The sequence below is a fragment of the Mercenaria mercenaria genome, chromosome 16, assembly GCF_021730395.1.
Source record: "Mercenaria mercenaria strain notata chromosome 16, MADL_Memer_1, whole genome shotgun sequence".
NCBI classification, from domain to species: Eukaryota; Metazoa; Mollusca; class Bivalvia; order Venerida; family Veneridae; genus Mercenaria; species Mercenaria mercenaria.
The window spans coordinates 38,720,680-38,734,228 of record NC_069376.1 but is presented as its reverse complement, the minus strand read 5'-3'; the positions used below and the strand labels follow the sequence as shown (position 1 = coordinate 38,734,228).

The window sequence follows — 13,549 nt, the reverse complement described above, 5'->3', positions numbered from 1 at the left end:
TGACTATAGGATACTGTACTTTTACTTTGATGTCATTCATTCCGTAAAGCTTTTATGTAGCCAAAAGATTAATAGAGATAACAAAAGAGTAGCCACATAAACACCCATATGTAGGAACGTCCGTCCGTCTGTCTATCCGTAGACACAATCTTGTGCGCACCAACTCTCCCCATCCCCTTGACGCAATTTAATGAAACTTCACAGAAGTGATCAGTAACAACGGTAGTTGTGCATAGTGCATGTTAGGATCTTTCAAAAAAAATTGTAGAGTTACGGGACTTTGTTTTTTTGTTAATATACTGTATACATACAGTCTGCATATGCAATCTTGTGCGTGCCTAATCTCCTGAACCCATGCACACAATTTAATGAAACTTCACACAAGTGATCAGTACCAATCCTAGTTGTGCATGGTGCATGTTACGTTCTTTTAGATAAATATTCTGCAGAGTTATGGGACTTCGTTTATTGTTACTATGCTATATACATAGAGTCTGCATATACAATCTTGTGCGCACCTAATCTCCCGAACCATTGCACACAATTTAATGAAACTTCACACAACTGATCAGTACCAACCTTACTTTTGCATGGTGCATTTTAGGTTCTTTCAACAAATATTCTGCAGAGTTATGGGACTTCGTTTTTGTTACTATACTATATATATACAGTCCACATAATTATGCAATCTTGTGTGCGTCAAATTACAATGTACTGTGTCAGTGCGTGCGGGGAGTACATTCATTACCTTCAGTGATAGCTGTAGTTATAACACGTACATAAATAATGAAAATATTTTCTTTAGATTGAGTAATATTAAACATTTTGCAATCAATGATCGTTTTAACACACCGACACCCATACAAATGGCGCCAAAATTGATCTCGTGCACAAGATAAGAAATGTGCACGTCAATGTAGAAAAAAATGACGGCTCTGTTTTTTCTGTGTTGACAGTTCAAACTGCGTAGTTGGACACATTACACGGTGTAGCATAGGATTATGAACTTTAATGTAGACAAGAAAGTAAACACCTGATGCATGTATGTTTTCAGTTCACCAGAGCACAACATGCTCAATATTACCTAGTGTGATCACCTTCCGTTGTCTGTCGTCCTTCCATCGTCCGTATGTCAACATTTTGTTTTAACATCTCCTCTGAAACCATTAGAAAGAAATGGATAAAATTTGGCATGAATCTTCCTTGGGTAATGCTCTTCTAAATACTTTCTTTTTTAACTTGCGTGTCTGCTTTGTTGCTTTTAGAGGCCGCCTGACATAAAATAGAAAAATACTCCTAAGATATTTTTTCTCCTTAATATTTAATTTTGGTCTTCTTTTAAAGTAATTTCATAGAAATTTTCTTTGGGTCACTTCTTCACTTTCTATCAGTTTTGTTCAAACTATTTCGATACAACAAATACATGATTGATAGGGCCTAGTTATTTGTGAAGGGTAGAATTTGGGGTGGGGGTGGGGGAAAGGGCTAGAACATTTAAGAATATTCTTGTCAGAAACTGCTAGACCGATTTGGAATAATTTTACACAAATCATTACTGTGTTCGGTTAGGGCCATCGTCCTCTTTCTTATAGCTAAGTGCGATATCATCACGGCGAAGCGCATGATCGTGATTCCGAAGCGCGAGACCATGATGAGAAAGCGCGAAATTATTTCGCAGGTTCACTATCGTAATCTTGCGCTTTGCCATCGTGGTATCACTATTTGCGCTTTGTAATTTTGATCCCGCGCTTCGAGTATCCCTGTCTCTAGCAATAAGCTAGATCACAATAGCGAAGCTCAAAATTAGGAATTTTTCTAATTTTGCTCTTCGCCATCGTGATCTCGCGCTTCTCATACGATGACGAAGAGTGAAGTGCTAGATTACGATGGCAAAATTGAAAGATATCTACGTGTTTTGCCCTTGTGAGTTCGGCTACGCCACCGTGACTTGTACACGGCCATTATCAGAGAGGAGTCGATGGCACTAAAGGAACACCGCAAATGATCCATGAGTGACCCTCTACTACGAGTGTTTAGATTATTTTGATCCTTTAAAAGCAAGACCGCCAAGAGGCTGGTTTCTTTTTTTCCCAGCATGTATATGGTTGCAATTTTAATAAGATTGTTCAGATTATTTTTATTTGTTACAAAGCCGCCATAAAATAAATGGAAACTTTTCAAAAAGCATCGCCTAAAATGTTTTTACAGACATGTTACTTAAGTGACATCGATTGTACAAATTATTCCAATTTGCCAAAACCATATCGTGTCTATCATCTTTTTATAGGTTTATAGAGGGACTTAAAAAATAATTCTTATTTTTAGAATTTGCATGTCGACTTTAAAAAAATTTAACAAAAATGTTCCATGGATTCAAATTGATCAGATTTATAAAACAACATGGCCTCCAAAATGCTTGGCCATTTTTCTTTAAATGTATATAAAGTGGAAAATATTTTTGTTAGGAAATTGCAGGCCCGTTCTTAAAATAATTTTGCACAAATATTTCTTGGATGAACCTTAACGAGCTTTGGTCTTATTATATCGATTTACCAAAACGAAAGTGGCCCCAAACCTAACAAAATACAGTGTTAGTGTCAAGATTTCGAATGTTTTAACAGTAATGCATCTTTACTAAAGTTGATAATGGCCATCTTGTCAAAAGCAAGGCTACTAAGAGCGCACCCAGTCTTCCCTTAATGGTTCTTTGGAATACTTTTAGCATGTCAACTGAATCTGTGAGCCACTTTTTTAACTCTTTAACCTTTATCATGCTGGGAACGATTGAATCTGCCTTTGCGACCAGTGTAGATCATGATCTGCCTGCACATCCGTGCAGTCTGATCATGATCTGCACTGTTTGCCATTCAGTCAGTATCTTTTTGGTAAGCACCCCTTTTGACAGTTAATGGTACTGTCCAAATTGAAAGATGGACAAGATCATTATAGAAATTTAGCAGAGTAAGGGTTAAATTAAAAATTAAAGTCACTTAGCATGTTTCTTTCTATACCTGTTCGAGATGTGAAGGTCTAGACCCATTACCGTGACCTGTCGAATAAAGTGGATTATTGTTCTAGTGACTGATTTTATCGAAATTTAGGTAAAACGATAATTATGTCACTATATACTAAGACCGTACCTTATAACTCTCAGGGAATCATAAAAAGACATTTATTTTATAAAATTAAAACGGGATACTGAGAGAAATGTACACATTTGAACACAGGGACCCGGACTACCGTTATAAGCGGATAGCTGATGCGCAGTTACTTCGAGCGAACGCAACGGTCTTGCAGGTACACGCTAAACAACAAACTGAAGGATAGTGAACGCTCCCACTAAAATATCTAATACTTTTCAGGAAAATCAATCATAAAAGCATTTCACATCTTCTGTCATGCTAACAAAGCCGGGGTACTCCTTACACTATCCTTTCTTTTGGAGATCTCTCCAATATTGGAAACCGATAGCGACTATGAATAACTTAAGAAACAATCATAAGCGTTAAATTAGTAAACTTCATTGTCTGGGAGACAGCAGCCAGAGCTAGGTACATATCTGCGAAGAAGCACAATACAGCAGTCAGAAGCTAATAAGCTGCGTTCGAAATACGCTCATTAAATGTTATTGAACAGCGGACATTAAAAAGGATAAGTTTTTTATACATTACGTAATCTGTGATTTGCTGATGGAGAGAATTCACCGCGAAGAGAAAGATATACTGGAACCATGGGTTACATTTATCTATAAATGATAAGCGTCTTAGACGAATTACATAGATAACATCAAGTGTCTGAATTGCAGCAAAATGAACGCAATGCCATCTGATAGAAGATAGATAGATAGATAGATAGTTAGATAATAAAATGCTGATCTTCTAGCATTTCAAATGTATTTTTATAATTTCAGTTCTCCTAAATAAACTCATTTATATTTTTTGTATTTATAGCATGAAGGGACTAATTATGAAAATATTAACAAATGAGCCGTGCCATGGGAAAACCAACATAGTGGGTATGCGACCAGCATGGATCCAGACCAGCCTGCGCATCCGCGCAGTCTGGTCAGGATCCATGCTGTTCGCTAATAGTTTCTCCAATTCCAATAGGTTTTAAAAGCGAACAGCATGGAGCCTGACCAGACTGCGCGGATGCGCAGGCTGGTCTGGATCCATGCTGGTCGCATACCCACTATGTTGGTTTTCTCATGGCACGGCTCAAATAATGTCGTATCAGTATTTGAGTTAACGTTTGAAGTGTCCTTTTTTTTAGTACGAGGGCGATTCAATATTTCTTTGGTCTTCATATGCCTAAATTATTAATCGGATCAAACCAATGTTCACCTCATACTTTAACCCTTACCCTGCTAAATTTCTATAATGGATTGGTCCATCATTCAATTTGGGCAATAGCATTTATTATTCGAAGGGGGTGTTTACTGAAAATTGACCGACTGAATAGCAAACAGTGCAGACCATGATCAGACTGCCCGGATGTGCAGGCTGATCTTGGTCTGCAATGGTTGCAAAGGCAGAATCACTTGCCGCCAACAGGCTAAAGGTTAAAAGTATTCTTCCTGCGCAGAGACTCATTGTTGTGATCTTGTTGCCCATGACCTTACTGTTGCTGCAAACTAGTTTGTCTACTGTTGAGACACTTAAAAATTGCAAAACCAAGGGCGCCACTAGTGACATAGCGTTTACCTGCGTACATTTTCTTTAGCAAGGGAAATAGTGAACGATCGAAGGGACTTATGTTTTGAAAATAAAGTTAGTGCTACATCTGAATAATCCTTTCTTGTGCTAGGAAAGACTGTACAATTTGACTTTTGTTGGCGGACACACGTTTACTCTCCTGTTAAGACATCCCTCGAGAAACGACAGAAACAGCAGGTTTAATCTAGAATAGCTAAGAGTGTATCTGTAGATAAGAAGTTCCTAAAAGAAATCACTTCAAAATGCTCTTCTTTTCGAAAGAGTAGGTTTATTTTTTACCCTTGTTCATTCCTTTGAGAAAGCATTTTACGGAATTTGGATGTTTCTGTCGCCTGTCTAATTCATGAACTTATATTATTCCTTGTATGCCCAAGATTTTCTCCACCGTTATTTAAACTTTAGCCCGCTGGTGGCAATTGGTTTAGCCTTTGCGACCAGTACAGACCCAGATCAGCCTGATCATAGTCTGTTGGCGTCACGTCTTCGTGATATTTAGCGCTATGAACGCATCAAGTTATAGCGCTTTCACATTTGATGAAATGTATACTTAAAAAGATGTTTAACCCTTAGCCTGCTTCCTGGCGGCAAGTGATTTTGCCTTTGCAACCAGTGCAGACTAAGATCAGCCTGCACACCCGTACCGGCTAATCATACACTCTTCGCTATTCAGTCAGTGAATTTTCCGTGAACACCCCTTTGAATATTAAATGGTACTGCCCAAATTGAATGATGGACCAGTCCATTTTAGAAATTTAGCAAGCTAAGGGTTAATAACAATGAGGACGGGATGAAGATTTGAGGAGGACAAGTGTGTATGTCTGGGGATGGGGGATTCATCATAGATTTCGAAAGATATACTGCATATGAGTTTTTAAATCTAAAATTGTCCAAACAAAATTCATTACTTTAATTCAAATTCATCCTCGCTTATGAATATTTGCAAGAGATATTAGATCTATATACTCGTATAGATAATATATTTACAAAAAGAAATTAACATAACAAGATTCATAAGACTTTGAGAAAATATTTTAATTGTAGATTAAATACGGAATCCTATTCGTGCCCCTTTAATTCTCGCCTCACCAACACGCGAGAATTAAGCGGAATTTCAATGCGAGAATTAAGAGAGACATGCAATAATCAAGACGATGATTGTTAAATTGTCTCGTTTTGAAACATGGCGGCAATGCAATAATAATCACATTGTCGCGTGTTGGCGAGGCGAGAATTAAAATGGCACGAACAGGATTCCGTAATTTAATGATACCTTCTTGCTACACGTGTAACTTACATAAAGCCGCATTACGTCATTTGTTTCAGGAAAATTATTCTCAATATTTTGGCATTTACAACCGTGACGCGTTTAGGAGAATATTTTCACTGAAAACTGCTGAAATTAAGAATTGTATTCCCTAAAAGGAATTGGATAGAGCGATCAGGAAATACTTCAATAAGGATACTAAAATACAGGATATCTTTGAATCATGCTTTTCGAGATGATGTTTTACTTAAATGCCTAAATTCCGTCGATGATTTTCTATGCTGAAACAAAGGCTTGTCTAGTTATTATTCGAGAAATTATGGATATACTGTAGATCGTGAATAATTTTGGACTTGAGTCATTTTATCTTACGTTATTTAAGGTTTTTTTTTCTTTAGATTAACTTGTGTATTGTTGTTTAATCACAAAACACAATTTCAGCACACTCTCGTGTTAACAAAAGAAGTTTTGAGTAATACTTTTAATTTAAAAAGCAAACTCCAACGGCGGCAAGATAGTCCGTTGTCATGTATTTGGATAAAACAAAGCAGCAAAGAAATTCATTGAAATTCCGAAAGGTGAGATTTTGTCTAATTTATCAAACCATCTGTATTTTGCCGATAAGTGTCGTAGTTATGTGACATTCATCAGGGGTATCCTCTTTGACGGGACAGAATTTAGACATCGTGGCTCATCTTAACAGTTTATATAACTGAACATATCTGATTATCAAAACCTATAGAAAGAGCTGTCAGAGACGAAAGCGCACTCGACTATTTCTATGTTGTATATGAAATAGGGCACATCTGAAGAAGCTACAGCTATCTCTTGAGCGTTTTATTACTTCAATGTGGATGACAATATTGGACAATAGCTTATGTCTGAGTCAAATGCATTTAGTAATAAAAGAGATAGTGTGAAAGTTTATCACAACATTAACTGAGTAAGAAAGGGACATAGTTAATGAAATATTTCTGCAAGAGTAATGTACCACCTTATATCCAATTATGTTGCTATTAAAGTTAAAAGGGGGCATAATTAATGAAGTATTGGTACCTTATAGACCTTTTGAATCAAACCCATTTAGTAGAAACAGAGAAATGGTGAAAAGGCAACAAAATTTGACTAAAATTCTACGTAAAAAGGGACATAATTCATGAAATATATGTGCCAAAGTTTAGAACTTTTCTTATATGATGAAGACGATGGATCAAATCTATTCAGCAATAATAAAGGTATAGTGAAAGTGCATTAAAATTGACATAAACTTCTGAGTTGGAAGGGGGCATACTTCATGAAATATTGATGCAAGAGATATCGTCCTTGTGTCATTTGATGTGGGTGATGATGTGGAACAACTATCCCAAGTTTGACTCAAATCCATTTAATTGTAACAGAAATAGAGTAAAAGTGCACCAAAATGTTAACCTTAAAATTTAAGTAAAAAGGGGGATAATTCATTACATTTTGCTGCGTGAGTTATGTTCCTTATGTTACATGATGTTGGTGATGATGTGGAACAACTTCTTTAAGTTTGAAGCAAATCCGTTTAGTTATCACAGAGAAAAAGTAAACGTGCACCAAAACTTTAACAAAAGAGGTGACACAGACGCCAAAGCCGACACCGGGATAAGTAGGTTAGCTCCCCATGTACTTCCTATAGTCGATCTAAAATAATGTTTAGTTCAGGAAACATTTTTATTTCGATATATCTACATATTCATATACATACGTAATTACAATAGAATATTTTATCAGTCTTGCGAATGAAGTTAAAAACTTTTGTAGACCTCACAAGACTGCATGGTATACTAACAACACAATTGTTTAAAGTAAATCTAGCTCTATAGCCGTTACAAGCAAAATATGTTTGATATCAATCGAATAATCATGTTCTCAGTCAGTGTTCAGAAATGTATAAATAATACATCATGTAATACTGATCACTAAATCATTACAATATCCTTAATCATATTGTGGTTCATACAGATGAAAAAGTTTATTGCTTGATACAGTATTGCCAATACCATTACCCTCAATATCGCCATATGTGTCTATATAACGCTGTTTCCTTCTGTCTGATTTAACGCTTCCTCCTGTTTGATGAGTCACCGGTACTGGAGTCAGACTCTCCTGTATAAACACTGTTACTGTCATCACCGGCACCGGAGTCAGAGTCTCCTGTAGAAGCACTATCACTGTCAGAACGCTTCTTTCTGCTTGATGAGGCACTGGCACTGTAGTCAGACTCTCCTTCAGAAACACTGTTACTGTCATCACCTGTACTGGAGTCAGAGTCTGCTGTAGAAACACTGTCATCGCTGTCAGAACGCTTCTTCCTGCTTGATGAGTCAATGGCACTGGAGTCAGAGTCTCCTGTAGAAACGCTGTTACTGTCATCACCGGTATTGGAGTCAGAGTCTCCTGTAGAAGCACTGTCACTGCCATCACTGTCAGAACGCTTCTTCCTGCTTGATGAGTCACTGGCACTGGAGTTAGAGTCTCCCGTGGAAACACTGTTACTGTCATCACCTGTACTGGAGTCAGAGTCTCCTGAAGAAACACTGTCACTGTCACCGCTGTCAGAGCGCTTCTTCCTGCTTGATGAGTCACTGGCACTGGAGTCAGAGTCTCCCGTAGAATCACTGTTACTGTCATCACCTGTACTGGAGTCAGAGTCTCCTGTAGAAACACTGTCATCGCTGTCAGAACGCTTCTTTCTGCTGGATGAGTCACTGGCACTGGAGTCAGAGTCTGCTGTAGAAACACTGTCACTGTCACCGCTGTCAGAACGCTTCTTCCTGCTTGATGAGTCACTGGCACTGGAGTCAGAGTCTCCTGTAGAAACACTGTCACTGTCATCACTGTCAGAACGTTTCTTTCTGCTGGATGAGTCACTGGCACTGGAGTCAGAGTCTCCCGTCGAAACACTGTTACTGTCATCACCGGTACTGGAGTCAGAATCTCCTGTAGAAGCACTGTCACTGTCAGAACGCTTCTTTCTGCTTGATGAGTCACTGGCACTGGAGTCAGAGTCTCCCGTAGAAACACTGTTACGGTCATCACTGGCACTGGATTCAGAGTCTGCTGTAGAAACAGTGTTACTGTCACCGCTGTCAGAACGCTTCTTTCTGCTTGATGAGTCACTGGCACTGGAGTCAGAGTCTCCTGTAGAAACACTGTCATCACTGTCAGAACGTTTCTTTCTGCTGGATGAGTCACTGGCACTGGAGTCAGAGTCTCCCGTCGAAACACTGTTACTGTCATCACCGGTACTGGAGTCAGAATCTCCTGTAGAAGCACTGTCACTGTCAGAACGCTTCTTTCTGCTTGATGAGTCACTGGCACTGGAGTCAGAGTCTCCCGTAGAAACACTGTTACTGTCATCACTGGCACTGGATTCAGAGTCTGCTGTAGAAACAGTGTCACTGTCACCGCTGTCAGAACGCTTCTTTCTGCTTGATGAGTCACTGGCACTGGAGTCAGAGTCTCCTGTAGAAACACTATCACTGTCATCACTGTCAGAACGTTTCTTTCTGCTGGATGAGTCACTATCACTGGAGTCAGAGTCTCCCGTCGAAACACTGTTACTGTCATCACCGGTACTGGAATCAAAACCTCCTGTAGAAGCACTGTCACTGTCAGAACGCTTCTTTCGGCTTGATGAGTCACTGGCACTAGAGTCAGAGTCTCCCGTAGAAACACTGTTACTGTCACCACCGGTACTGGAGTCAGAGTCTGCTGTAGAAACACTGTCACTGTCACCACTGTCAGAACGCTTCTTCCTGCTTGATGAGTCACTGGCACTAGAGTCAGAGTCTCCCGTAGAAACACTGTTACTGTCATCACCGGTACTGGAGTCAGAGTCTGCTGTAGAAACACTGTCACTGTCACTGTCACCGCTGTCAGAACGCCTCTTCCTGCTTGATGAGTCACTAGCACTAGAGTCAGAGTCTCCCGTAGAAGCACTGTTACTGTCACCACCGGTACTGGAGTCAGAGTCTGCTGTAGAAACACTGTCACTGTCACCACTGTCAGAACGCTTCTTCCTGCTTGATGAGTCACTAGCACTAGAGTCAGAGTCTCCCGTAGAAACACTGTTACTGTCATCACCGGTACTGGAGTCAGAGTCTGCTGTAGAAACACTGTCACTGTCACCGCTGTCAGAACGCTTCTTCCTGCTTGATGAGTCACTAGCACTAGAGTCAGAGTCTTCCGTAGAAACACTGTTACTGTCATCACCGGTACTGGAGTCAGAATCTCCTGTAGAAGCACTGTCACTGTCACCACTGTCAGAACGCTTCTTCCTGCTTGATGAATCCCCAGTAGAAACACTGTCTGAAGAGTCAGAGTCTTCCGTAGACACACTATCATCTTCTTCTCTCCTTAGTCTGACATCATCATTCGCCGCTGCTCGCATTAAACGAACTGAAAATAAGCAGAAATAATTTAGAACCAAAGTCGAAGAATATCTGTGATTCATCTTATTAAATCCCGCTCGAATAATAATTACAGTAAACTGTATGTAAAATCATGTTAACTTTAAACATCTTTTAATAAAACGACTGTAATTAAAAAGATCCTTCTTGTCTAATGTTCATTATCACTGCGGCCTGCTTTACAAGATCATCAAATCAATACTGGTTAGACTATTGTTAACGCACGCACGTACGCACGCACACACGCACGCACGTACGCACGCACAATATCTGTAATAATGTCAACTGCAGTTAAGGAAAACATTATTCTTAACTTGAAAACTTTTTACTTGACATAACTCATTACGTTTTACGTGCACATCATAAACATGTTTTTTTATACTTTTATCAAAAAAGGTAGCTCTGCACGTTTGAAACAAATATTGTTGTACAATGTAGAATTTCATTAAACTATCTTTTTAAATTATTATTGTATCCGAAAGAAATTTAGGTAATAAAAAGGATAGGGCCGTGTGCTGGATATTTGTTAGCCTGATTTGAAATATTTAGTCCTCCGGTCAATTTTCACAAAGGGCTTCTATGGTAAAATCGCATTTTTGATGACATTTTGGAGTATACAAATAGCTGAAGATTTTAATTTAACTTGAATAGTTGTAGATTTACCAAATAGCAATGATATGGCCAAATGTATAGGTTCGTGTGCTAAATTTTTCTGAACTCGCCAAATATTAGTTGAAATCCTTACATTTCTGCTTATTTTGTGTTATTATTTTGAATTATTTTACATCAAAGCCTATCTATTGTCAAAAATAAACTTAAAGAGAGACAGGTACAGTTACTGTTTTACACTTAATAGTTATCACATGGTTAACATTTATACTATCCGTATAACGGCAACGCTGCATTATTCTACGTTCCCTGGATGAATGACATTACGCCGTCACTTCCGGTTGATCAAACATGCAGACCTGCTTTAAATATTTTCTGTCGTTGCTTCTAGTTTGATATATAATTCAGGACTGGTTAAGATTATTCAATTATAAATTAAGGTACAAACGTATTAATTAAAACGCACATGCATTTAATATAAGAGTGTTCGGTATGAACGAATATTTTGATATTTGCTTTGCATATCATATACACTTATAACACAAATTTTTAATGAGTGCCCTTAAGTTAGCTTGAAGAACAATGGTTTAAATTCCGCATACGCATGTTATCTTTGTCGTCGTACCGTGACATCTCTTTATTAACATTAAGGGTTATTTTTTTATTATTTATTTTATAATTTATAAATAATTCTATATGTGATTGGTTACCTTTAAGTTAAGATTAAAAGTATATGGCATTTGTGATATTTTTAGTTACATTTTAACTCTTTTAATTCGTTTGCTACCCGGGATATAAAGTAAGATTTAAGTACCATAATAGGCATTGATTTGTTGCGATGTTATTACGCGTATAAATGCCACTGGTTTATGAAAAACGTCACAGTACAAAATTAAGGGATACAGTTTCCGGCATCATATTTTGCACACAACAGACATGCAAGAACTTAGTTTTAAATGCACATTTTTAAAGTAAGAAACATTTCTTTACCTGTCTCTTCAATGACGTCATCAACTTCAGTGGGTGTCGGTTTATATATACCTGAAAGAAAATGATAGCGCTTATTAAAGGCATATTACACACAAACTGAATCCCATATTTAAAAATATATGAACAATTTCATTATAATATCTATATAAACATACATTTAACATGTTTGTTTGTATAAACAGTGCTGTATGTTTAGTTTAAAATTTTGTATAGATCTAATACATGTATAGCTAGACACAATAAAAACAGACTACAACGGAAAACTGGAAAGATTTGTTTAAAAAGCCTGTTAAATATAGCATTCACTTGTGAATGTAGCTCTTCAAACACAGTTAGTTTATATGTGTAGTAAAATTAAATTCATCTGATGCGGGTTTTCTAAGTTAGTATCTAAAATAAATAAATTAACGAAAGATGCGCATTGGATAGCTTTGACGTTAAAACATTTTTGGGAAAATTCCCATTAGCTTTAATAGTCCCTTACTTTATTTATTTTCTCATACAATGTTTTACAAGAGAAATTATTTATCGCAAGGCTTTTAAAAAGAGTATGCCTCCAGACGTTCATGAGAAGATCTAAATTTTTCAAAACAGCAAATTATTTTTAAAGCGTCGTAAATGAAACAACTTTAAGTTTGATAATATAATTTACAGCTAAATTGCCCAACTCCCCCGCCCCCAACCCCCTCCCCCTTCACATCAATTTTTACTGCATGACCTTATAAAGTGCAATTTTGTTAATAAATGCCGCATAGGAATCACAGGCTTACTTTTATATTGTTAATTATATTGTTAATTATAATACTATTACTAATAAATTTAAGTATTTTCCAGTTTTTAGAGCAAGTACCAAAATCTAGAATCGTCTCCTATAAAATCTCACTCTGTAAAATTGTTGAATAAAATAACGGGAATTATCCGTACAACTTAAAAGTATACTTGTTTGTTTTTTTTTTTTCACGATAAAATTACCAGATGTACTTCACTGTAATATTTCAATAGTTTTCTAGAAAAAAAATCACAACACACAATTAAATTTAAAATTCAAAATACTTACTTTTACTGTGAGATGCCGAAAAGCACATACAGATAACGAAAAGTAACACGGCAAACCGAATATCCATTTTTTTCTGCCAATGTTCAACTTCTAAGATTAAAAAAACAGTAAGTGTTTTATTCAGTTATGCGGTTTCGTGTTTGTTGTGTGTTTTCATGTGGGTACAGGATTTATATAGACATGAAAAGCTGATATAGATCCGTGTCAAATGGTCCGTTTATAATTGTCTGGTCACGACTATCAGCCGTTTGTTGTAAACAAAATAACCCTCAGTCTATTCTTTCGTATTCCAACTCGAATCAGTTTATCTGTCCATGTCCATTGGTATGTTGTTTGCTCACGGCAGGTGTTGATTTCTTGTCCGAAAAGTAGGTAGATCAGTTATAGCAAATTTCAATCCTACCTGGTATTTATGAACCAGATATAGGAAACAATGAACTAGCAATCTATATGGTTAAAAACTTTCTGAGGCTTT

At 37.3% G+C, this 13,549-nt stretch overlaps 1 protein-coding gene across 1 annotated transcript; it reads right to left on the bottom strand.

Moving 5' to 3' along the window:
- Positions 1-7,587: 7,587 nt before the first annotated feature.
- LOC123539972 (dentin sialophosphoprotein-like) lies at positions 7,588-13,213 on the bottom strand. The gene is made up of 3 exons (XM_053527535.1): positions 13,075-13,213; positions 12,018-12,068; positions 7,588-10,407 (listed from the first exon to the last, which is right to left on the bottom strand). The coding sequence occupies exons 1-3, from the start codon at positions 13,139-13,141 to the stop codon at positions 8,063-8,065; spliced, it is 2,463 nt and encodes an 820-aa protein (XP_053383510.1). The 5' UTR covers positions 13,142-13,213; the 3' UTR covers positions 7,588-8,062.
- Positions 13,214-13,549: the final 336 nt, after the last annotated feature.